A 27,115-nucleotide genomic window follows, 5' to 3' on the forward strand; every position below is an offset into this window, starting at 1 on the left:
TTCTACTCACGATAGCACAACATTACAAGGAAACAGGTTAGAAAAACTACAGCGTTTAATGTTTGGTGAATGTTGACTAAACAACAGGTACAAGCGTGTAACATAATATGTTTTATGTACAGAATTAGTGGCTCTTATCATAAGCATTAGTGCGTATTTACTAACAGTATTACTATCACTATTTACTATGACTAACAGTATTGGTGCGTATATAAGGTAAGTACTACATGTTGGGCTCATACACCCGGGGACCGTCGAACCTAAACTGTGCCAAAAACCTGACTGATGTCAGCCACGGAACGAATGCGACGAGGCGATGCGTCGTTATGACGCCGAACATATATTCGCCCGTCTTTTGTCCACGGCTGACGCCAGTCGAGCCTTCTGCACTCCTGACGAACGTTATAGAACAGTGACCGATTTAGCTTGGTGAGTCTCTCATTCACGTAGAAACGGCTGGGCTGCCCAGGTAAATCAAAGTCGGCCGTGTCTGCTCCACGGCGCACGCGAGCGGCTCGCAGTAGGTCGCTACGCGGACCGCGGCGCGCCAGGCGCACCACCAGCGGCCGCGGGCGCGAATTCCCCACAACGGTGGCAGGCGCCGCGATCACGCTAGCAGTACCGGACGCGGGCTCCGAGGCAGCCGCGGCTCCACCCGCTGGTAAGGACCCTGTGGCAGCTGCAGCAACATTGGTACCCTCCTGAAGATGACGGCGCACACCTACTCGCTCCGCAAAGATTATCTCACGCTCATCGAGGCTGACGCCGAGTTTCTGCGCAACCAGGCTCAACAGGTGGTACGGGCTCTCATTGGGTAGTTCCGGGATACCTGTGATTTCCAGGTCATTAGAGAGGAGGTCCTGGTCGCGGTCAGCCAGCTCCATTTTCAGTTCAGCCACCGTGGCAGCCAGCTCGTGCCCTGGGTTCGAGTGTTGCTCATCTTCCACACGGTCCTCAAGCCGCTTCACTCTATCCTCGATCAGCTCAATGCGCGCGTTGAAATTATTAAATGAATTGTGCAGCTCTGCCAGCTCCTGTCGAACTCCAGCAATTTCATTACGCATCGATGAAAAGTCTGCGCGAAAACGCCGCAGCTCTTCCGCAAGGTCTTGGGGTTGGGAGTCGCCGGTGGGCGCGTGTGGGGCGGGCAGGACGCCCTGGGCGCCCTGTTGGACGGGAGGCACGGAGGGTGGTTCCTCTGAGGCATACTGACTGATCTTGACCGGGGTGTCATCGTTGTTATTGCGGCGAGGCGCCTTAATTTTACATCCTGGGCAAATCCATCCAACAGGCACACGAGTTCCCGCAGGTAAACCTGCACAGTTTCTGTCATATGTCCCCGAACATTTGGAACACGTAGCGCCATCTGCCGGCGAATAGAACTTTCCACAGCCACCACACTTAGCCATGTTGCGACGTTTAACGACCGGATAAGCAGGTTCAAAGATTTGACAATAGATGGCGCGGAATGTAGGTCTTATAAGAAATCCTTTTAATTTATAAGATCTCCCGAATTAATAACTAGTTGCACGCGCGGTTAACCAGTTTCGAGAATCAGGAACGTCCCACTCAAACTCACCGATAAGGCTATAACTAAAAGATAGCTGCAATTATTATTTAAGACCTTCTTAATGTAGTGGGTAGATTGTGAGCTTAAAAGCCGTTCCACTTTTTGTTTCACTTATTCACTGTAATTTGATTAATAAACACTGAGAAAACACTACTAGTTTATATGTGCAACCTAATTTATTCACTGATAGTAAACACTTAACTTAATAATGACTTAGACATTTTTAAAACATTTAAAGCTCGCGAGTGGAAACACGAACGTCAGCTGTCATGACGTCACTCACTTATTACTTGTGCGTCTATCTGTCCGTCTGTCACAATGAGGGTTTCCGCAATCGAGTTTTTCACTAGATGACAGCACCGTGGCGAGAGGTCTAGCTGTCATAATCCACCAATCATGTTCAACCATGTTTTTTTTTATTGGTGGATTTTGACAGCAGCTGCCAAAAATACCTCTCGTCACGGTGCTGCCATCTAGTGAAAATCTCGATCGCGGAAACCCTCATTAACTTGAAACGAGTTTACCTGAAGCCCCTTGTCGGTCGACCAGCCGTTCTCCGTGACGAAGATGAGAGGGTAGTCGTATCGCTTGTTGAGGAGCAGACAAACTTTGTACAGACCGTCGGGCTTACTCTGTCGAGAAAAAGATTATTGTGTTGCGTTTTTCTTTTTGGTCTGTGACGAGGATTGGCCAAAAAGAAAAACAAAACACTATAGAAGTACCTACATACAATCCATGAGGTCTTATACGATATTAGAAATACCGACATCGTTCGACGGAACTATGAAATGGAACTTCGAAAAGGTAAATGTGGAGACCGTTTATAAGGAATAACAGTCTACAAGCTCTCTCGTCGCTTTAAATTCTTGCGTTTGTACACATACTCTACTTTCAGAAGATCGGTAAAGCTGGAGTGAAGCTCTTTTCCGACTGCGTCTGAGTGACGTAGACAAATACGAGAATACTTAATTCCTTACCCTTATGACGGTTTTCCCAGCAAGAAATTGTATGTATATATATGACCTAAATTTGATCTTTTAACAATACCCCTGCCACACACTCGTCGAGTGAGTGGCATGGGGAGAAGCGAGAAAAGTGGGCAGAGACGTAGTGTGTGAATATCACTCGTCATGCTGCACGTCATGTTCCTCGTCATGCCCACCGCTCCCTACTTTATCGGTTTTTTGGCACGAGTCAAAGGACCGGCAATACCTAGTGCGGAGAGTCGCGAGTAAAGCAGTGTGGCCAGAGAGGTCAAAATCGCGCCAGCGCGAGGAGCAGAACGAGGATCAGCGTGAGGTCTGAGGAGAATGGCGGGGGTATATAAGAAACTTGCCTTCAACCAAGCACTACGCGACTGCGTCCACTTCTCCCTACCCGTTGTTGTGTCGACGCTAACATCATCGGCGAATGAGGGCACAGGGTGGCTGCCCTTCGACGGAGATGTCAGGTAGGTCGTATAGTGGTTTAGGCCGAGGAAATCTGATGAGCCTGGAAATAATACATATTGTAGTAAAACGTCCTCCTAGCCTATATAGTGGGTAGTGAGTCAGTGACCCTGCCTATGAAGGAGGTCCCTTGTTCAAATCCCTGTCAGAGCATTTATTTGTAGTGTGTTCATCATGAATATTTGTTCCTGAGTTCTGAATGTTTTCTATGTATTTGTATTTATCTATATAATTATGTATATCGTCGTTGCGGCGTAGCGCTGGTGGCCTAGCGGTAAGAGCGTGCGACTTTCAATCCGGATCGAGGTCGTGGGTTCAAAACCCGGCTCGTACCAATGAGTTTTTCTGAACTTGAAATATCATTTAATATTTACCAGTCGCTTTTCGGTGAAGGAAAACATCGGGAGGAAACCGGACTAATCCCAACAAGGCCTAGTTTACCCTCTGGATTGGGTTGGAAGGTCAGATGGCAGTCGCTTTCATAAAAAAACTAGTGCCTACGCCAATTCTTGAGATTAGTTGCCAAGCGGACCCCAGGCTCCCATGAGCTGTGGCAAAAATGCCGGGACCACGCGAGGAAGATGATGATGATGATATGTATATCGTCGCCTAGTAGCCATAGTACAAGCTTTGCTGGCTTAGTTTGAGGCTAGGTCCAGTCTTACGAAACTCCTATATAAAAAAATAATGTATGGAAATCTCGTCTCAGTTCGGCCAACCTAACAAGATAAATAATAAACTGGCAACACGAAGGCAGAATTGTCAAATACTTCAATTTTCAAAACTAAACCGTGATGAAAAGAAAATATTGTGATTCCGTGGTGTTTTACTTGTTTTCTATCATTCATTCGGTTTTCTCCATCTGAACAGTGCAATGCGTCGAGTTGAGCAATTAAGTTCCTCCGTAGTGTTTTAGTTATGTGTGATATTTTCCTATTCACAAACAAAAGACGTCGAGTTGAAGCAGTGTGCTCCTCCGTCCGCTGTTTTTGAGTAAGATTACTGAGATAGAGACTCATTATGGGTGGAAAGAGCAATTTTTGAAATTTGTGGCGTTAGAGAAAGGCACCGGCCGGGATTCTTTGCCAATTTCCCGATTGATGAGCAAAGGTATGTTTGTCATTATAAGATTTACAAGCAATTATTTACTAAATATATTGAATTGTCGGGTTTCACTGTCTTAGTTTGTCTGTAATATTCTTATGTAAAATTTCTTTCTCATTTTCCTAATCTTCGTTCATGGCATTTATGACGATGCGTCATCTATCATGAATGCGTAAATCACTAGAAGCACATATACTCCACAGCATATAAAAGTATTTAAGTATAAATAAATTTGACTCTGAGTATCATATATTTTTTGGGGCGTCTTTGTATGGAGGTAGAGGAGACGCCGTTGCACATCCTCACAGAGGTGGCGATCACAATAGATCAGCGATGGTTGCATACATGTTATATATAGCCCCTAACACGAACAAGAAGAAGAAGATCATACATTTATCAGTTATTGGAATTGCCTGCCTGCTTTACAAGTACCTAATAATAAATAAAATATGAGCTGTAGACCGTCGATGACAATAATAAAAAAAAAGACATTGTAATTTTTTAATCGTGAACAGATTTTGCACAAGTGCTTGCGCACAATTAATTGGTGCACTGTTGGGAAGTATCTATCTCATATAAATGAGCTATCTCAGGACTGTACTGATAGACTTAGCCAAGGCTAAATTGGTAGTGATTGTGATAGCCCAGACGGAGAAAACGTGATTTTAACATAAAACTTGTATGAGATTGATATTTAAATAACACGTGCACCGTCATGGCTATGAAAATCACAGTGAAGTTAGCTTTAGTCTAACTCTAGTTGGCTAGGGCCTTCTGCGCCTGGCTTGCTCTAATCTGCCATCTGTAATAACCATGTAATAACCACAAGAAAATATTATTTTTATTGAAAACACAAAAACGGCTCAACTGATTGTGAATACTTTTTGTTAAATTATGAATCTACTTTTATCATATTGATTTAACATATTTATATTCCTCAATAAATTTCCCCCCTGTTTAAAAGTCTTCACTTTCAGAGTGATTATTTCCACAAGTGTGTATTCACAAATTGATCGATCTATTCAAATTGTTTAGGGGCATATATGTCCAAGTGTCAGATAGGCTAGGTGTCATAATGTCCATCGTCAATTAGTCCGAATGTAATAATGTCCTAATGACGGAAAGTCCAGATGTGATAATACAGATGTCTATAAGTCCGGATGTTATGATGCTCTAATATCAAAATATCTAGGTCTCACAATGTCCAAAATGTAAAAAACGTCCACATGTCATATCATGGTGTCAAAATGTCCAGATGTCATATTTCCTGTATTTCAGGAATTCCCATAGTTTCAAAAGCTTTTAGGGTTAGGGCAACATTAGCAGAACTAATTGGCAATAAAATTGTATCATATTTTTTATTTTGATAATTACAAATAGGTTTCCAAGCCAAGTACATTGTACTTGCTAGTTATTTGTTCCCGGGGTCAATAATAAATGTAGTAAAAATTCAATATTTGTTTCATAGTTAAATTGGTAGCAGTGCCATCTTTCTCATAAACATAAATATTTGGACCATTTCATAGGCATAGCAGGGCATTGTGAATCCGATGTTTTGAAACTTGGACATATATTATATACCCCTAAACAATTAAAAAAAGGGGAATGACCCCTGTTCTAAGTCATGGCTTGTCCAACAGGTCTCCATCGCCATAAAGCGGGGTAACGCTGCTAGTATGATGGGGACCTTTGGACCCGGCATGGCTCAGAATGGGTTTTAGTTTCTTAAAGTTTTATACATACATAATATGTAAAATGTATAAGATAATGAAATAAATTACACTTAAATTAAAAAAGGGTTTATCCTAACTTTATTTGTCTCATGATGTACTGTCAGAATCAAATAGATACAGTGACAGCCAAAGTAGCATAATATTATATGTATACTAGCTTCTGCCCGTTACTTTGTCTGTGTAGAATGTTAATGATGATTTATAAAAACTATCCTATGTCCTTCTCAGGTTCTCAAACTATCTCCATAACAACCTTTCTATCTATCTGTCTATTATCTATCTAATTCAGTTTGAAATCATAGTCTTTAGAAACCATTAACTTTGTAACAATTTAGAGCTCTATATCTACTCAAGATATAATAATTAGAATTATGTTTTTTTGCAGGTGTAGAACTTGGGTTCAAATTGTTGGTAAAGAAGATCTAGTGCATATACCAATTGAAAAGCTTCACCAAGTTCGTTTTGTTTGTGGAGATCACTTCAAAGCAAAGGACTTCAACAAAAAAGGCAATCGCCTGAAAAAAAGGGCTTACCCTAAGCTGCACCTCTCTGCACAACCATTGAGTGACCATCAATTAAAAGATTTTCCTCAACATGTTGCAAGCAAAGGTATGTGTAATCACTAATCAATCAGTTAAAAAAACTATTTTTAATATTAATAATATCTGGGAGACCAAGCTTTGCTCGGATAACATATTTAATTTAATTTAATTTATTTATTAAAAGACAACAATGGCCCATAATGGTTAGTAACAATTAATATTAAAAACTAAGTGTTAGTGGAACAAAATCATAAATCGACAAACACACACACACACAGACAGCAATAACAATAATAATCACCTAGTAGCGGTTAAAACACGCTCAAAATGCCGCATTATAGGTGAGTCGTATCGGCCCGCTACAGTAGCCAGGATGGGGTTGGAGCTAGCCCGCACTCTGCAGAGCAACGAGGCAGTTCTCTTGCGTATTATTGCATAGTAGTCGTCTGTGCGAGCTTGTGCAAACATGCCCGATGCGCTGCAGAAGCGGGACAGCCCCAACAACATCCTGAAACCATTATTATATTGGACGCGCAGGGAACTGATAGTCTTCTGCGTATAACTAGTCCAGAGGCTGCACGTGTAGAATATAAAAACTCAAAAATGCGCGTTTTCCTAGAGATAAGACCTAGCTAGATCGATTTTTCGCCCCCATATAGCAAATTTCATCAAAATCGTTAGAGCCGTTTCCGAGAGTCCCGAAATAAATAAATATACAAGAATTGCTTGTTTAAAGGTATAAGAATTTAACTAATCATCCTTTAAAAATCTAACCTAGAATAGAGAGCAAAAGCTTGTTTTTTGTTGTTTTGTTGTTTTTTTTGTTTTGTTTTAACTTTTGGTGCTTGTTTTTTCTTAAATGAATTTATTGAAAAGTATTCATTATAATATTTTTATTAATATTTCAGCTTTGGCTCCTACACCCATGGTTGACAATATTGCAACAGCTGCAATTGCGTCATCATCCAAAATGCAGAATATGGCAGCCACGACCCAAAATATAATGAGTAAGTTGATCATTTTTAAACAAATATATTGAGGTAAACATCAGCACCCACTTACGATCTTGTGCCTCTGGTAGCCTCACAATTTTAGAATTCCGTAAATCTAATGGAAAAAACGGAACCCTTAGGATCACCCATATATAGGAGGCAACAGGCCGTCCGTCCGTCCATCTGTCTGTCTGTCAAGACCCTTTAGTTGAAGTAAAAACCATATACTCAGGTCTACAGTCCCTTAAAGCTATGAAAAAAACAAACTTAACTTAACTTAAGTTAACGCTCAAAAAAGTTATGGCTGTTTATGCCACCAAAAAAAAATTATTAATAATATTTCGTCACTCTCAAGGGAGTCAAAATTTAATTTTAATTTTCCGTTGATCTAGAAATTCTAGATTAGAACATCGTCTTTTACTACAAGTACAGGGAAAAATCTAAAAGCTATAGATCAGTAAAAAAATAACTGTTCCGGTTTTTTTTAATGCTGCAAGATGGAGATGAAGGAAGGACATATTTTGTCTAGCACTGACACTATTTTAATATCAATATCTCAGAAGTAGTGGAAGTTTGTAATGGTTTTCATTGTTTACTTATGACATGATAATCTTTATTTTAAAGCCATACAACTCATAGAAGTCTTTTAAGTACATACATACGAGTACATCTAGGCTGTAAAACTTGTAAGCAATATAAAATATGAAAAAAGTACATATATTTTATCAAATTGTAATGTAAGAATAATAAATAGGCCAGTATTTTTCTGCAATGACGTTTAATATGCAAAATAAAAATTGTCTTTGCTTGAACTATTAAGTGTACTGTATTGCATGTTTTTATAATCATTCAGCTTCAGCCCCAATTCCCATGGAAGAAGAGGTCCCTGCTGCACCTGTGCTGCCTGCGTGTAGCACAACTCCGCTGGCAATAGTCGAAGGTACCTAATTACTTATAGAATCTTGCTCAAAATGAGCTACTGCCTGTATACATTTTACCCATACTAGCTAAAGCGTAACTTGCGAAAGTACCTCTATCCTTCTGTGTATTACGTTTTCACGGTAACCGTTACACCCATGGTATAATAATATACTCCGCCTGGTACTCCATTCCCGTCTTTTGTAGGTCACCTAACTGACATGGGCTTACGTCATCATGCGACAGCGCTATATGATAATATGCGATAGCGCTATATATAGCGGCCATGTTGTTGTGACGTAGCCCCGTGTCACTCTGGGAATGGAAGACCATGTTTTATTAGACTATGGTTACACCCAATTTTTTTTTAATTCGCCCAATAGTGTGACGAAAGGGAAAGGATAAAATGTGCATGCACATTTTAATTATCTACAAAACTCGGCACTCATTTAGGTATCAGTATGTTGGAACGTATTTAACGAGACAGATAAGTAGATAACTGAGAAAACGGCACGGATCATATTCCACGCGAAGACCAGCTAGTATAATAATAAACATGATGAGAATCTCGTGAAAGCCGAGAAGGACAAGTCCAGTAAGTACCTAGACTTGGCTCACGAGATAACCGCTATGTGGGATGTTGATTCGACGATCATTGTCCCGATAGTCGTTTCAGTGAACGGTCTAATAGCGAAGAGTCTCGACCAACATCTTGAGAGACTCTCGCTAGGTGGTTGGATCAAGGGTCAGATGCAGAAGGCGGTGATCTTGGACACGGCGCGGATAGTCCGCCGGTTCCTCTCTCTGCGGCCCTGACCACCGGCAGCTTGGGCTTTGCCCCGCTAGGTTAGGTTTTTTATAATGTGTTAATACTTATTTTTTGTTTTTTTTTGTGTTTTTGTATTTTACTTTTATATTCATGTTATAAATGACCTAGCCTAAGAAGAAAAATAAATAAATGGAACAAGAGAAAAGTATCTAGAACTAACAACACAAACATTAAAATCAGAATTAAAATTTTATTCATATTCATAATGGGTATATGAAAAAATTGCATAATAAATAAATAGTGTACTTTTACGAAGTCGGTGGCAAACAAGCATACGACCCGCCAGATGGTGAGCAGTCTATATTTTTTAACACCACTTCGTTGGCAAACAAGCATACGGTCCGCTAGGTGGTATACAGTCACCGTAGCCTATGTTTTTTCTATACCACATCGCTGGCAAACAAGCATAATGCGGCCCGCCTGATTGTAAGCAATCACCGTAGCCTATGATTTTTTATACCACTTCGGTGGCAATCTGGCAAACAAGCATACGGCCCGCCTAATGGTAAGCAAGTAGCCACCATGGTTTTCATCATCATCATCATCATATCAGATCAGCCCTTTATCGCCCACTGCTGAGCATAGGCCTCATGGTTTTAATAACTACAAACAAGGTGCACAGCTCTCATGTCCCCCGCTCCCCCACCATGTACGGCATTTGTCCGTGGCGTGCTCTGCGTGCGCCGCAGTGGGGTTTCGCCTGCTATGAGCGCTAGCATGTACGTGGGTGGGCGGCAATTCGGAACAGGCCACGCGTGCATTGCTGTGGAAGTATTTACCTACCTACTTTTTGGTAAGAAGCGTTTTTGCACCCACGCCACATGCGTAGTTCCACCGCGCCCAGCAGTAGGGCTTTATGCTAATTAAAAAAAATAGGCCTTTAAAAATTACATTTTACTACCCTAAAACTATCCATGCAAAGCCGAGGGAAGTCACTAGTAGGTATAACATAATATATCAATAGTTAAGTATATAAATATATAAAAATATCCATACTCGAGAACAAATATGTGAGTATGTACTACGAGTAATTATATATTTATAGAATGCTTGTTTTGATGTATTTCAGCTTCAGCGCCAAGCCGCATAGAGGAAGTGGCGCCAGTACCACCTTCAGGTAGCAAAACTCCTCTTGCGCCATCCACAAAGCAAAATGTAATTGGTAAGTATTTGTATTTTATTCTTATGTGTCTTGTTTACCTATACTACTAATCTTCATCATCTTAGTGTGTTACAAATGCATTTTAATTCCAAAAATTAGCGCAGGCACGAATTTTAACTTAAGCTTCTGCTATTGACCTTTCACAATCAAAATAGGGCTTATTTGGATTAGTCTTAGGACTAGGTTTCTTAGGATATCGAACCGGAGATCATGTACCTACAAGGCAAAAGTACTTACATATTATAATTTTCAGATACGTAGGTGTCTGTAGGTCGTACTTTATGCACATGACTTGATACACTTTTGCAGGTTGAGTTTAGTATGATGTGGTATACTTACTTATGGCAATTTCAATTTTCTCATCTTTTTAGAAACTTTTATTTATTTAACTTGCCCTGTTAGTATGCATGTATGTTAGTTATTGTGGGTCAAATCTAGGAGGCTAAGTTTGACCAACTTTCCCATTACTAATTGAGCTGAAATTTTGCATATATATATATATATATATATATATATATATATATATATATATATATATATATATATATATTAATGGAATGACATGGAGCTGATTTGATGATGGAGAGGAGACAGGAGGTGGCCATGGGAACTTTGTGATAATACAACGCTAACTAATGGCTTTGAGGTTGTTAGAATTGTCTTGGTGAGTATTCGTTGCCCGTGGAAAGAAAAGTATCTGTACTTTGACAGGGGGGTGTCACTACGCAGTTTAGGTACATTTGGCCGGCGTGCCTCCCGGGTAGACGCATGGCAGTGGGCTGCCGCTCGGCTCGCACGATAGTCGTGTCGTATCACGTTGCGCTCGCGTAAAATTAAAAATACACAATGGCTTAAAAACCTAAATTTCGATCCGTATAAAAGATATTGTTCTGTTTACGGATGTCTGAATAAATGGAAGAACAAGGAAGCAGAATTTTTGTTTTAATTCCGGACGATATTGAAAGGTATTAAATAGTTAAAATAAACATCCTTAATTTATTGAGTATTGGCTGCCCAGAAACAATATTAGGAACTGACCGACATACGGCGTGATTTGGGAAATGAATTAGAGATTCACTAGACATGATGATAGATATTTCATATCTGGTGAATCTCTAATTCATTTCCCGAATCACGCCGATATTTTCAAAGGAATACGGCTGTGGCATACCTACTTCCGTGAGAATCAGACATTATTATGTCTGATTCTCACGGAAGTAGGTATGCCTCCGGAAAAAAAATATGTTTACAAAATCAACGTTTGTATTTCCTACATCGTCATCATCTTCCTCGCGTTATCCCGGCATTTTTGCCACGGCTCATGGGAGCCTGGGGTCCGCTTGGCAGGTAAAGTAATTGGCGTGGGCACTAGTTTTTACGAAAGCGACTGCCATCAGACCTTCCAACCCAGAGGGTAAACTAGACCTTATTGAGATTAGTCCGGTTTCCTCACGATGTTTTCCTTCACCGAAAAGCGACTGGCAAATATCAAATGATATTTTGTACATAAGGTCCGAAAAACACATTGGTACGAGCCGGGGTTTGAACCCGCGACCTCCGGATTGAAAGTCGCACGCTCTTACCGCTAGGCCACCGGTCGCTCTACATTTTTATCTTAAAAATAATAAATCAGTAGGTACAAAAACTTGTCAAGTGACAACCCCGTGCCGACACTCACAGCTCGGTCATAAAAATGCGGCGCGCAAAGAAGATTCACGGTTCGTGCGCGGTTATAAGTTTCAATTTTGCTTGCAGGCGGAAGGCGGCTTGCATAATCTTATACCTAAATCTGACTTTTGTGAAGGAGTGAACTTTCTATATTACTGTAGTACTATTACTTATTGTGTGGTACAGACAGCGATAAAAGCTTGTACCATTAGAGAATATTTTGCCAAAAACTTTAATAATGGTTCATGCGTACATTAAATTATTTGTAGTATTCTGCTCATTCTCTTCCCTTTCAAACTAAACGAAATTATAATTAGTTATTATACTGTAATTTATCAATTTCAGCTCCGTCGCCCAATCCGATGAAGAAAAAACAGGCCCATGTGTCTGCGTTAGATTCTGCGTCAACCACCACGCAAACAATAATGGGTAAGAACTATACTTAGTTAAAAGTACTCTACTGAAAAACCGGCCAAGTGCGAGTCGGACTCGCATTCCAATTCTAAGGGTTCTGTACATTACCCAATTTTTACAATGTATTTTTTATATGTGAATCGCGAGCGAATTACCTTTAAAAACCCGTAGAGGTTGGATCAAAAACTAAGTAATTAGTCCGACTCACGCCTGAAAGCATATTTCTAAGAGGTTTTCCTGTCATCTATAGGTAAATAAATATTTTTAAAATATTTTTCCAATTTTTTGGCTATTTTCTTAAATAACTTCTAAACGATTTATTTTAAAATGACAAAAAACTGAGATTCTCAAAATGAGGTCTTTCATTTGATATGTAACACAATATAGTGTAAAAAACATTATTTTCATTTTCTCATTTACCCCCAAAAGTGGCCTCCATGTTTAAAATTCATTTGTTTACGTAAGATACTATTATAGTCAAATGCGTTCGATTATTAACATGAATATCTTATACTTACATATAATACCAACATATTTTATTCCTTTTTCTTCTTAGGACAAAAAAGGGACGTGCTGCCTAGCCAACATCGAGTGCTGATGGATCTGACTAATACTCCAGAGCTACTGAATGTAGATGTAGATGGTAAGTTAAGTCTTTGTAAAGCTGTCTATACTTATATCAAAATATTGGTTCCATGTCATATTTTTGTATCTAGCGCAGTACCAGCTATACCTCATATTGGAATGGGCATTGGTAAGCTATTTTACTAATTTATTGACAATACTTAAATATCAATGGACAACTTAATTTAAACGATTATTTAATATAATATATACACACTTACCTATTCTGTTCCTTCACCTTTGTAGGGCAAAAAAGTGATGATATGGCTCCTCTACACGATGGCCCATCATAGTGGCCCACTATGATGGGCCAACGTGTAGAGAGGTTAGTGGTGCCCGATGGCGTATGGCGCGCGGGAATGCGATGGGATGGCCGCGGTATCGGTTCGTGCTTTTTAGGGTTCCGTACCTCAAAAGGAAAAAACGGAACCCTAATAGAATCACTCGTGCGTCTGTCTGTCTGTCCGACTGTCCGTCTGTCACAGCCTATTTTCTCCGAAACTACTAGACCAATTAAGTTGAAATTTGACACACATAACACAAGAAAATGAATAAATAAATAATCATAATATAATCGAATTTAAACTGTTGTGACACATACTAACATTGAATAATTTTACGGTTTAGACTCACTTGTTTTATGTCACTCGCAGTTTAGCAGTTATTTAAGAAAATAGACAAAATATGACCATCCCTCCCCTTATCTCCGAAACTACTGGGACTAAAATTTGGAAAAAAATCATCACCCCCCACCCCACAAAATAGGTTACCTATAGATGAAAGGAAAACCTATTAGAAATGTGCAGTCAAGCGCGTGTCGGACTTAATGTACGGAACCCAGAACGCGAGTCCGACTCGCACTTGGCCGGTTTTTTACTACTAGGCTAGGGTATGTGTGTTTGAGTATAATGAGACATAAACTGTTTCTTTTTTTCAGCTCCACTAGAAAATATTCCCCCGAAGGCAGGTGTACCATCAGCAACAGTAACCAGGCCTGATCTACCTCCAGATCATGTTATGCATGATCACAATTATCATTCCTCGGAGAAATTCATACCAAATGAAGTAGCAAAAGATCACCCCGTGTCAATAGGTATGTATAGGTATTATTGATAATTGATACAGGGTGTCCCATAAGTGACACGTCACAGTGAGTGAATTTTTTGTTTTCGTTTGGTGCACTAATTATCATTACGGCTACTTGACAATAGATGTTGCGACGACCGAACCGACCGACCGAATGCTCAACAAATTGCAAATCTATTTTCAAGTCCTTCTGCTTGTAATATTAGCTGAAAATTGTTGAGCATTATTTTCGTTCGTCGCGACATGTATTGCTGTCGAGTAGCAGTACTGTTAATGCACTACTTGACGCTAGATGTCGACTATGAAAATATGTATGTATGTATACTCTTTATTGTACAATACACAAATTTATAGCACAGGATGGGCAGTACAAAGGCTAATTTATCCCTTGAAGGGATACAATAATAGGCGATTTAGTAACAAAACTGATGTATGGAGTGAGCACTCTATACTTACTTATTTCTCTGTGCTCAAACCTAAGAATTCTACTTTTCCCGTGGTAAAAAGTACTTTTCCGATTTCTATGGAAAGAATCACGTCAATCCGTTGTTACTCAGTTTTAGCGTAAAAGAAGGATAAACAAATAAATAAACAAACAAATTTTCACGCCCACCATGACCACAGTCCACAGCCAAGTAGCAGAGCGGAGAGACCCAAGCCACCAGTGATCAGGCCTTTACATTATTATCATTAATTTGATTCATTATTATTTTTCAGACATCACAGTGAGTCCCCGGAAGAAAAAAATTCTGCAGAAATTAGAACAAAATAAAATGACCATAAAGATGTTGCAAAGAAAAGTGAAAGTATTGGACTCTATTGAGTCACCCGTGTTAAAGACACTTATTACATCTACGGTAAAAAATCAAAAACGAAAACCACAGGCTAAACGATGGACTAATTCCGACAAAGGATTAGCTCTTTCCATTTATAAAAAGTCACCAAAAGTGTATCGATTCTTGAGACATTTGTTACCTCTGCCGAGCATCAGAACCCTACAAACGGTCCTCCAACAAATGAGATTGGAAACTGGGATCAATGAGGAATTGTTGGAGCATTTAAAAAAATCACCAATAGTTATGAATGATCAAGACAAAATATGTGTCATTCTATTCGACGAAATGGCCCTTAAAAAACGACTGATACTAAATACCACTACTGACAAAATCGATGGATTCCAAGACCTTGGAAACGAAGGTGGTAGATCAGCAGACATTGCTGATCACGCCCTAGTGTTCATGCTGCAAGGTGTAAGGAAAAAATACAAACAGCCTTTAGCACATTATTTTGTTAAAGGAACTGTCAGTTCAGAAAGACTGTCGGTCATAATTAAGACAATAATACAAAGAGTCGTTCAACAAGGATTCTCAGTAATTGGTACAGTTTGCGACCAAGGACCTACCAATATGGGTGCTTTGAATTTACTAAAGAGGTTGAGCGGAATTTCCATTGATGCCAATTACTTCCTTGTTGATGGAACAAAATTTTTTACAGTATATGATATACCCCACCTATTTAAATCTATAAGGAATAATTTTTTGCAAGGGGGCGAAGTGTTGTGGGATATTAAAAAAGGCAAATGGAAGCATTTAATCGAACTCGAGGAGAAAAATAGAAACACTCTCCATTTCATGAAAATTTCGAAACGAGCAGTTCTGCCCAAATATAAAAGCAAAATGAAAGTTAAACTAGCAGCACAAATATTAAGTAATACGGTTTCAGCCATACTGAAACTACAGGCAGAATCAGTTGATGACACTGCCAAAAATGAATTAATGCAGACTGCCGAAGTTATTGAAGATTTAGATCAGCTCTTTGACTGTACTAATGGTCCGGCTAGTTACAAAGACATAAAAAAAAATAAACGAGAAAACGTATCAAAAAAAAGTTTTCATCATAACAAATGGAGAACATATAAAGAAAAATTAAAAAGTCTCAAATTTTTGAAAGCTGGCAACAATGTTACCTTGAAAAATGTTAGGTGTGTTAAAGGATACATAATATCAATTTCTTCCCTTCAGGATATATGGGATTTTGTAAACGCCAGAGGAATGAAATATTTAAACCTGCGTCAACTGAACCAGGATTCGCTGGAAAATCTTTTTGGATTAATTAGGCAACACAGTCCGACAAACAGGAATCCGACATGCTACCATTTTGGTTCAGCATTAAAATCGTCAATTTTGACGCGCTTAAGTTCGCCAGCACTACGCGGTGCGAATTGTGAACAAGACGACAACCGAATAATTTTCGATTTCCACGATGTCGTTTTTGGAACGAAAAAAGAAAAAGGAAATGAACAACAAATTCAAGAACCACACGAGCAGATATCCCCTGAGGACGACGTGCCTGTCCTGCATTTGGCAGAAGATTTGGAGGAGGATGAAGATTTAGTAAATTTCGACAACCAGCCAGCGGTTTACGTCAGTGGTTTTGTGGCAAAAAAAATATTAAACGGCCTTACTTGCAGCAGATGCTGCTCAGTATTTCAAGCAGATGAGCAAACAGGAAAGGGCGAATACAGATACATATATTTAAGGGAGTGGGACAAAAATGACATTAGGCTGACCTACCCAAGCATTGCTCTTTGCAATCAAATCATGGTATTGACGAAGGTATTTGAAGAAAATATAAAAACCATGCTGTATGTTTCTGGTGTGACCCAATATTCAAAAACTATTATGCTTGGGTCCATTGATACATCGTGGTTATGCCCTGAGCATTTTGCTGACTGCGCTGAGAAGTTGGCAGTAATTTTTTCCATGTTACTTCTACGAAATGAATGTCGTAGACAAAATGACGTTTTTTCATTGGGAGAAGAAAACACTGCTGATGTATTAAAAAAGGCAGAGCAAGGTGGCACAGCAAAATAGATTAAAAGTAGACGTGTGCGCCGCGCCGGCGCGCCGCTGCCGCCGGCCTTTTTTGTTGTTAATTAGCTATTCCGAGTTGGTATTTGGATTACAATATGGATTTTTTGTATAATATATGTTACAGCTGTCAAATATACATCAATTATTAATTAAATGAAACAGAATAGCCAACTTGCATAAACTATTTGACACACCAAGTAAAGTAACTGAGTAATCCTAAGTATTCAAGAAAGATGAGGTGGCGATAATTATGAAGTAGGATTTGTTCCTGTTAATTGGGAATTCACATTACCTCACATACGAAGGCAGAATGCTCCATCATAAAATACAATTAACTAGGCACCAAAAACAGGGCTCATGTAGTGGAGTCAAGCAAAAATCTGAGAACATTGGTGAGATCCTGACTAAAAAAAGTCGTGTGCCAAAAATTAATGATATTTCTTAAGAAACCTGAAAGTTAAAAGGTCCGTGGATGAAGTTTGTAATTATTGTAAACGTAAATAAACGTCCTTTTGAGCATCAGGAAACTGAACAGAGTTTTAAATTAGTTTAAATTGTTATAGTAACTCCTTTTTATTTGTATCCGGCTAATTATCAAATTGAATGTTTTTTTTTACACCTATAACTATTATTTTTGGAAAAAATTGTCATTGTAAACGATTATGTACGTAAATGAAAGTATTAAAGAAAAAGTGTTCTATTATTTCATAAATGTGGATAAATAAGCGAGAGCTCAAGGTACATATTGTAATCGTGTCTGTTTAACTGAGTTGTATATATTTTATTTATTGAGTACGGTATAATGTAATGTAATGTATAATGTAAACGAAGTCAACAGATTTTTAAGGTATTTCTCAGCTCTCGCTTTGTTATCAAACTCCTAAAACCTGAAATCCTGAACCAATCAAGGCTACGCGTCCGTGCAATAATTTCATCGATATCGATAACAAGCATTTTAAATTATGGGCATCACTATTATCGAATTTTCACATCACTGTCGTTGACACCTGTCATGTGTCAGTGACGTTTAGTGATGGTAACACTCAATTTCCTTATATTGGTAGTATTAGGAAATAACTCTCGTACTTTTCATTTTTTCGCACAAATGTATGAAGTCCCGTCTCTTAAAACGTAGTGATTATATCCTCTTTGGCTAGGTCAAACGATAAGCAGCTGATTTTGCTAGGTCCCTTGTAATTATTTTAATTTTAATGATATTTCATGTAATATTAAGCATTAAAAGTGTGAATCAAATAGTTTTAACATTAAGTTTTATGTATACATAATAAGTGAAGTGCTTTAGTGACGTTTACTAGTGTCTTGTAATATCTCAGGTTTGTAGCCGTTACAGGTTATAAATTTGAAACCTGCTTTCGCCTTGGATTCCTTTCTGGGTTTTTTTTTTATCACAAATATTTACTAAGTGTGTTTATAATAAAGCGTTGATCATTGTACAGGGTTAGAACGCAGTGTAGATACAGTCAATCGTCACTATTTCACGTAAGTACGTACCTAAATATCACTTAGCTTGAGTGAGCGATTACTTGTTTATTTTTGGGTTTAATTTCAATTGCAAAACTGTCTACAATGCTTACCCGCAGAGCAGCCGCAGCGGCTCGCCAGCAGGAGACTGATAAACTCCAACTTACCTTGCTGGAGTTGAAAATATCCAAGGAATCTTGTGCTCAATTGCTCAGTGAAAGGGAAGACAGTGAGAAGGAACTATTATTAGTACTTAATAGCAATGATAAGCTTAAAAAGGAACTTTGCTCATTAGAAACTGACTACAATAATGTAAATTCAGAGCGGGCCCGGCTTCAGGAGACGGTTGACAGGTTCACTGAGTGTAGTGCTGCGTATGAGCAGGCCCTGAAGGACATCAACTCATTGGAGAGAGCACTGCACGACGCCCACGAACAAATCTATGAGCTACAGGAGGCCCAACACAATGCAGCAGTGGCACACTCTCAGAGCTTGTTCGAAGAACTGGTCCGGCCCGACTCTCAGTTGGTTGCCGCACCAATTGAAAACCTTGTGGCCCCTACAGATTTAGCCTATGATACTACCACACCAAGGTTAGTAAATTGCAGCGGGAACAAACTAAAGAAATATATTAAATTAAATAGACTAATAAAAAAACCGAAACTTGTCAAAAATAAATAAATTGTTTTTAAAAAAATTGAGATTTTGTAAAATTAATGTTAATTTAGTGGATAAGTTAGATTTATATTCTGCCCAGTTAGAAAATAGTCAATTGCAATATGAAACCGACACACAGACTTTAAAATTAAAAATTCAGAGTTTGGAGGATTCCATAGAATCCTTAGAAAAAATAAATGAGAGTTCTAAAAAGGTGATTAATGAATATTCTTTGGCCATGGATGATTTAATATCCCAGATTAAGCTTAATTCAGAACGGTTTGAGTCACTGACCAATGCCCAGTCATGTGCAGTGACTGAACATTCGTCGACCAGTTTACTCGACCTAAGCCTGTGTGACGGTTTACCACAACAGCATGTAAATGATAATAGCTCCTTCCACACTACACAACAAAGCACACCTAAACCTAATGTTATTATGTATTCTGATGAAATTGGAAGCAATATGAGCTCATTTTTAAGCTTTTACCTAAAGGGACTTAGTACAATCAGCAATTGTCTGCCTCACAGTAGCTTTGAAAATATCTTAAAACAAATTTTAAATGACAGTAATATTAATTCTAAGACAACACTGCTTATTCTTATGGGGAATAGGGGTAATGTGAACAAAAATAATTTAATTAAATACTTTGAACAGTTAAACTCGCTTGCAGTGCATGAAATTATTTTTTTCACATTCCCCTATTGTGAGCAAATGTCAGAGGCAGAAAATACCACTAGACATAAGTTAAATATATCTCTATACAATCTTTGTACATATAGTAGTAAGTTTAGCATAATTGACACTAACAATTTTGTTAGTAAATACCATATGCCTATGGTGTTTTTGACTAAAGGCAAGTGTTGCCTTTCAAATTATTACAAAAGACAAATAGCTTTATCGCTATCATATTTACTTGACATTTCTGCCAAGAATTTGGCAGACAATTCTGCTCCTATTGAGCAGCCCAGTATGCAGTGGCGTAGCTAGCATGGGTGGCACCCGGGGCGGAAATTGTGGGTGTCACCCCAAAATTCAATCAAAGTTGTAAAATATGTTTAATAATATTAATGCCAAAATATTATTGCTACATACCAGGTGCCAACGAGGAACCCGAGAGATTTTAACCACGCATTTCCGAGGCCAAAGAAGGAAAAAATATTAAAAGAGTTAGAGTATTAGGTACGTCAATTTCACGAAAAATAAATTCTTTTTTCAATTTTTTTGTACGTAATGTACAGTCAGCCAAGAAAGTGGTCTACCTCTTTTCGACTCTATCATCTGATTGATAGAGTCGAAAAGTGGTAGACCACTTTCTTGGCTGACCGTACCTACATAAAATATAAATGCTATTTGTAAAACAATACTCAAAAAGAATTTTAACTTTTTTTGTAAAACCTAGTTTTTGCAAAGTGTACTTGTCACTTTTTTACATTATATCAATAAGTATTTGGACTAGGTCCCATAGTAGCAACATCGCCATAAAAAAAAACATTTTGCACTAAGTAACAATAAAAAGATGCTTTTTTTAGCCTGCTGGTGGTACTGGACTATGAAACTAGGCGAATTCCAAAACAGTTTATAGGACATTTTAGTCTTTAAATATGATCAGGAATATTCTGTCAAAATCTCTCGGGTTCCTCGTGGGCATGTTGTATATTATTTCCTTAATGGCGGTTGTGCAATCTGCCACAGTTTTACGAATTTTTATAGATGGCACTACTGATGTTCACGGTCGGGTGTCACCCCCCAAATGGGTGACACCCGGGGCGGGCCGCCCCCGCCGCCCCCCCCCCCCCTAGCTACGCCACTGCCAGTATGAACATGGAATTGGTTCCAGTCATAACCAATGATTTAATAGATTTAAACTAGGTGTTAAGACAAAAGATTCTGTCTCTGGCAATTTAGTTTTAAATAAATATAATGAAAAATACTGCAAACATGGAAAGTATATCCACCTGGTGCATCAAAATATTCAATGTATTAGAGGAATAAATTTACAGATAGAACTTTTTTTGAATGATTTTAATATTGATATTTTATGTCTTACTGAACATTGGTTAAATAATAATGAATTAATGCCCCAATTTAATAATCACCAGGCGGGAAGTTCGTTCACCAGACTTAGTTCCATACATGGTGGGTCATTAATTATATTAAATAGTCAGTTAAAATTTAAGGAACGTAAGGACATTGTATCCATGTCTGTTGAACGGACTATAGAACTAAGTGCAGTAGAATTAGAGCAATTTATTGTTGTCTGTGTGTATAGGCCGCCATTAAGTAATTTTGAATTATTTGAAAACATAATGGAATCTGCCCTACTTAAAATATCATCTTCTAGTAAGAAATTGCTTATATGCGGCGACTTTAATGTAAATATTATGGAAAATTCAACAATGTCTTGTAGATTATTGAATCTTTTTAAATCTTGTAATCTCAACCACATGTTTATGGAGCCCACTAGAGTGACTGCTACTAGTGCAACCTGTATAGATAATATTTTCACAGATATTTTTCCTATTGCTAAAAAAGTTATCAGCAATTTAGAATCAGACCACTTAGGTCAATTAATGGTATTTGAGGCATTAAGGAAAAATACCATGAGAAAACAAATAACTTTTGTACCAGTAACCTCGGACCGCGTGGAAAGAATGAAGCTAAGTTTAGTTCAGGCGCTACCCTTTTTGTCTTCCGATATGAGTCCTAATAGTATGTATAATTCATTCTTTCACACTTTTATGGATCATTATAATGCGATATTCACCTCAAAATCGAAGAAGACGTGAACTGTATGCCTTATATGAGGAACGGCGGTTTAATCAGAGTGATGAATTTAAAGAACATGTGAAGGAGTATTCGAAGAAGTTTAAAGTAGATTGTCATATAGCTAAGCGAAATTATCTAAGTCAGAAAATAAAAAGTAGTTCCGACATTGTTAAAGCAACCTGGAAAGTTATACATGTGGAGACTGGTCGCTCTAAACACACAATTAAAGAGCTTAAACTAAACATTGATAACAAAATTATAGATTCCAATTTAGAAGTAGCTACAGAATTTGAAAAATTTTTCACCGAGGTACCAGTATCCACAACTAAGGATTTAAATTCATCACCCTCATCTGCTGTTACATTATTAAAACATAACGCTCCAGAGTATTGTGGAGACCTTCATTTTGAACATATTTGTACCTCAGATGTAATAAAGGCGTTTAAATCAATTAATGTCAAAAAAACTAATGACCTCTGGGGAGTCTCTGTCCATGCTGTCAAATCCTTAGTTGAAATTGTAGCGCCTGACTTGGTAGTTATATTTAACAACAGTGTTGATTGCGGCGAGTTTCCTGATCTAATGAAACATAGTAAAGTAATTCCTTTATTTAAATCTGGTAGCAGCTCTGACCCCACTAACTTTAGACCGATATCTGTGCTACCAACATTTAGCAAGATTTTTGAAAAATTAGTTCTTTCTCAATTAGTACGACATTTTAACGTTAATAATTTGATGCATAATAAGCAGTTTGGTTTTACACGGGGTCGCTCAACAACCGATGCCGGTGTTGAGCTAATTAAGCATATTTTCGATGCCTGGGAGGAGTCACGAGATGCTTTAGGTGTCTTCTGTGATTTATCTAAGGCCTTCGACTGTGTTTGTCATGAAACATTAATCAGGAAACTTCATTATTACGGAGTTAGAGGATCGGCACTGAATTTACTTAAGTCCTACTTAAATGGTAGAATACAAAGGGTCGATGTGAATGGACAGCGATCACCTGGGTCATTGGTCTCTATGGGTGTACCACAGGGATCAATATTGGGACCTTTCCTGTTCCTTATCTACATAAATGACTTGCCATTCCTTGTTAAGACCCACCATGATATAGTATTGTTTGCAGACGACACCTCACTTATTTTCAAAGTCAAACGACAGCAACAAGCTTACAATGATGTAAACAATGCCATTTCAAAAGTAGTAAATTGGTTCAATGTTAATAATTTATTGTTAAATGAGAAAAAGACTAAATGTATTAAGTTTGTCACTAGTAGTAACGTAAGGCATGTGCAAACAAGTGTCATTGTGAAGGATGAGGAATTGGAATTAGTTGATAGTACAGTTTTTCTTGGTATAACTTTAGATTCTAAACTCCAGTGGGGTCCCCATATTGCTACTCTTTCGAATAGACTGAGCTCTGCAGCTTTTGCAGTGAGCAAAATCCGTCAGTTAACTGACGTGAAAACAGCTCGATTAGTATATTTTAGTTACTTCCATAGCATTATGGCATATGGTATTTTACTGTGGGGCGGTGCTTCAGAGATAAATACCATTTTTGTTCTGCAGAAGAGGGCTATTCGAGCAATATACAAAATGAACCATAGAGACTCACTTAGAGATAAATTTAAGGAAATTGACATAATGACAGTGCACTGTCAATACATTTATGAGAATATTCTGTATGTACATAAAAATATTGTAAATTTTAGGAAAAATTGTGAAATTCATAATATTAATACTAGAAATAAACATAAGCTCGCAGTGCCCTTCACTCGGCTCCATAAAATTAAAAAATCATTCATGGGTAATTGTGTAAGATTTTATAATAAACTTCCAAACCATATTACTGAATTATCAATTAATACATTTAAGAATTATGTAAAGCGTAAACTTATTTCTAAAGCTTATTATACCACACAAGACTACATGAATGATATTACAACGTGGGATTAATTGTTATTCGAAATGATTATTTATTTATTAGGTACATTTGATTATTGATGAGGAAATGGATATTCCGATGTAATACTATCTACTTCTTTTGTTACTTATGCTTTTTTTTTGACATTTAGATTTTATTCTAGAAATTCTAGACTAGTATTTTTTTATACAATCTTTTTAATGTTTGACGATCCTTTTGTGAAATTCTTAGTGTTAAATTTGATATGTATAATAATCCAATTTTATTATGGAATAATATTAACATCAATAAATTGCTCTGATAATTAGATTAAGATTAATTACGATTCATAAGAGCTTGTTGCTAGGCCTACATGAATAAAGTATATTTTTGATTTTGATTTTGATTTTTAGGACGGCTAGGTTGATCTGTGTATGATTGTCCCCAATGGAAATGCAATTTTAACCCGCAACCTCCTGCCTAGGGTTGCCAACCGTACTATATTATATAGTATTGTACTATATTTTGGCTCTCTGTACTATATACTTTTGGAAAAATACTATATAATATATAGTACGCTAAAATACTATATTTCCGATTAAACGTATATTACACTCATGTTTAGTATTTTATCTAAAAGTACTATATTTTTTTGAAATGTACTATATTTTTGATGCCTTATTCTGGAAAATACTATATTCCACCAAAAAAAAGTTGGCAACCCTACTCCTGCCTGAAAGTCGGGCATTATAGGTATCCACTTCACCACCACCGCTTACCAATATTTACATTTACATATCTATTTATTTGAACTTTACATAAAGATACCATTATGTCAATTATCTAAAACTAGCGGACATAATGCCAAAATTCTCTACCAGTCAACCATAGGCCCAAACAGAAAACGTAAAAGTTGGTGCAAGGAAAAACGAACAATCCAGTAAAACCAATTGAATTTAAGATTATTTACCTTTAATAAGTTCGATTTCGTCTTTCGAAAGCGAAGGTAATCTAGATCTGGGGAATCCCTGCTCCTTGCTCTTCTTGGCCACCCTATCCTTCACCAGTCTGGGAAAGTCTCCATTTTTGGACCAGATCGGGTCCAGGTACATGCCGTACTGTAACCGAAATATAACATTTATAAAAGGAAATCAGTATTCTCGCACGATATCATTTCAACCACATAAATGAAAATGAAAAAATGTTTATTGTGTTAAACAGTACAATTTGAATACAATTAGACTTGAGTCCTCCTTGTAAGTATATGTATACCTGTATCAGGAGAACCCTCAGTCAGTCCTCTTAATATGTAGTAAGTAAAGAAATAATGCTCAGCGGCGGTATCATGGTCGTGTTTTTATCACTTGTCATGTCACGCGTCACTTTCGCACTTACATACTTGTTAGAACGTGACAGGCATGTAGGTTGATGACAGACGATAAAAAACCGATCATCTTAGCCCTACACAACTCAGAAATAAAGGAAAAGTGGAAAAACTCATTCGAGACTCGGAACTTGCCACTCTGGGATACCAGAGAGGCTACCGCGAAAACCGAAATTCGCAAATTGCGGGGATCTTTCTCTTTTACTCCAATGAAGGCGTAATTAGAGTGACAAAGAAAAATGCCCGCAATTTGCGTACTTCGATTTTCGCGGTTATAGACCAGCCCGCCGCTACCAACTGAGCTACCGAGACACATCTGCATTACAGCTTGGCAAAAAAGAGTAGAAGTTAAAAAGTGGCAACACTGTAGTGTCGTAGTGCCTTTCAAACTAATATATATATATGTCGGAGAATGGCTGAAATGTGCCATCTATCGCCTTCAAGAGGCGTTTTATCGCGCAGCTTTTGACAAATTTATAGAGCAAACTAGGGTGTTACGTACACCTGAGTGGCATTCGACGCAGTTCCGCCAAGGCGTCATAGAGTGCGCTGTCAAAACAATTGAAGTCGAGAACAGTTGAAGTTATGCTGTCAATCATTCTTCAAGAGAGCACGATGAGAACTAACGGGAGAAGATGACGTCTGTGGCGGTTCCTGGGTCTAATCCACTGGTTTGCTTAAGATAAGAAACGTATCGCGTGCTGTGAATGCTGTGATTTGTAATGAGTCTTGTGCAGTAAAGATTGTGAGTTGAATATCGTATTTCATTGAAGACCCTCGTCATCCACGATTGAAGGTTCTGATGTGCTGCCGATTGTATGATACGCCCACAAAACCCGACATATAAGAAAACGGGACGACAGTGTTGCCACTTTTTAATTTCTACTCTTTTTTGCCAAGCTGTAAACTAAGTTTAAAAGTGTCAATCATTGGTAAAGTGCCTACAATAAGGCAGTTTACTACGTACCGTGAACTCTTTGTATATTTCAGCAGCCTCCACGTTTTCAGTGCTGTTGGTGACGGGTTCCACCCAGTTCACAGCTGTGGATATCCCGACGGATCCTAAACCAAATAATGTTAAATAATTCAAATCTTAGAAAAACTAGAAGCCGCTGCGAGAATTCACACAAGGTTTTAATTTTGTATAGCACTTATTTATAGTATTTTTCAAACGGTTTGGAGGCTATTCATAAATTACGTCATTTCAAATTAGGGGGGGGGGGGGGTCCGGACATCGGATGATGGTAGCGAAACCTGAGCGAAACGGGGTCATTCGAAGCATGATTTTTGGATAATTTTAGGGGGAGGTCTAAAATAAAACGATGACGTAATTGGACAGTCCCTTGCTTGCTTCACATATGCATATTTGTCCACCTCTACTTCACCTCGGCGGGTGTGTAATGTTTTTAATAACAACTATTTTCGAATTTTCATTTTGCATAATTTGAATTGCATAATTTTGAAATGCAGAAATTATTATTTAGAAATGCAGAATTGCATAATTTCAGAAATAATAATAATACAGTTGCATAGTAATGTATTTGCATAACAGGCAATCAGTATATTGATCACTTTGTATACTATTTAATGCTCATAACGTTCTTTTTCCATAAAAACCACGCACGCCTTCCAAATGTCCGGGACCCCATGGTCCCGAGAATTTGTAAGAGACAGACAAAATAATAATAATAATTCAGCCTATACACGCCCCACTGCTGGGCACAGGCCTCCTCTCATGATCGAGAGGGTAATAAAAAGTGTACTATTATAAAATAAGTCGGTTCTGGCGCTTCGCCGGCCGCTGCCGCGGCACGCTCGCTTCGCTCGCTCAGCTCGCGCGCTGTAGGGTCGCGGTTCTACTTAACACTCCTCCTCGCTTCGCTCGTCGTCGTACGGTCGTACGGCGACCTGCCTTAAGGTAGAATATGTAAGCTGTTTTATAATTTATGTCATATT

The 27,115-nt window shown here is 38.2% G+C and overlaps 2 protein-coding genes across 2 annotated transcripts in view; one reads left to right on the plus strand and one right to left on the minus strand.

Moving 5' to 3' along the window:
* Positions 1-27,115, minus strand: part of LOC134801323 (myrosinase 1-like) — a gene marked incomplete at its 5' end in the record, with an annotated part of 37,308 nt that overhangs the window by 4,777 nt on the left and 5,416 nt on the right. The window contains 5 exons of the mRNA XM_063773864.1: positions 418-1,256; positions 2,095-2,202; positions 2,907-3,061; positions 24,746-24,893; positions 26,127-26,221. Coding sequence (XP_063629934.1) covers positions 418-1,256; positions 2,095-2,202; positions 2,907-3,061; positions 24,746-24,893; positions 26,127-26,221 — 1,345 coding nt within the window. The remainder of the gene's footprint in view (positions 1-417; positions 1,257-2,094; positions 2,203-2,906; positions 3,062-24,745; positions 24,894-26,126; positions 26,222-27,115) is intronic.
* On the plus strand, positions 15,170-17,372 carry LOC134801117 (uncharacterized). Its single transcript, XM_063773648.1, has one exon. It carries the CDS (start codon positions 15,170-15,172, stop codon positions 16,961-16,963), a length of 1,794 nt encoding a protein of 597 aa, XP_063629718.1. The 3' UTR covers positions 16,964-17,372.

This window comes from Cydia splendana, chromosome 21 (genome assembly GCF_910591565.1).
Source record: "Cydia splendana chromosome 21, ilCydSple1.2, whole genome shotgun sequence".
Taxonomy (NCBI): domain Eukaryota; kingdom Metazoa; phylum Arthropoda; class Insecta; order Lepidoptera; family Tortricidae; genus Cydia; species Cydia splendana.

What these genes read in the sequence shown, in the direction of transcription:
- LOC134801117 (XM_063773648.1), top strand. Translation starts at nt 15,170, where the DNA reads ATGAATGATCAAGACAAAATATGTGTCATTCTATTCGACGAAATGGCC.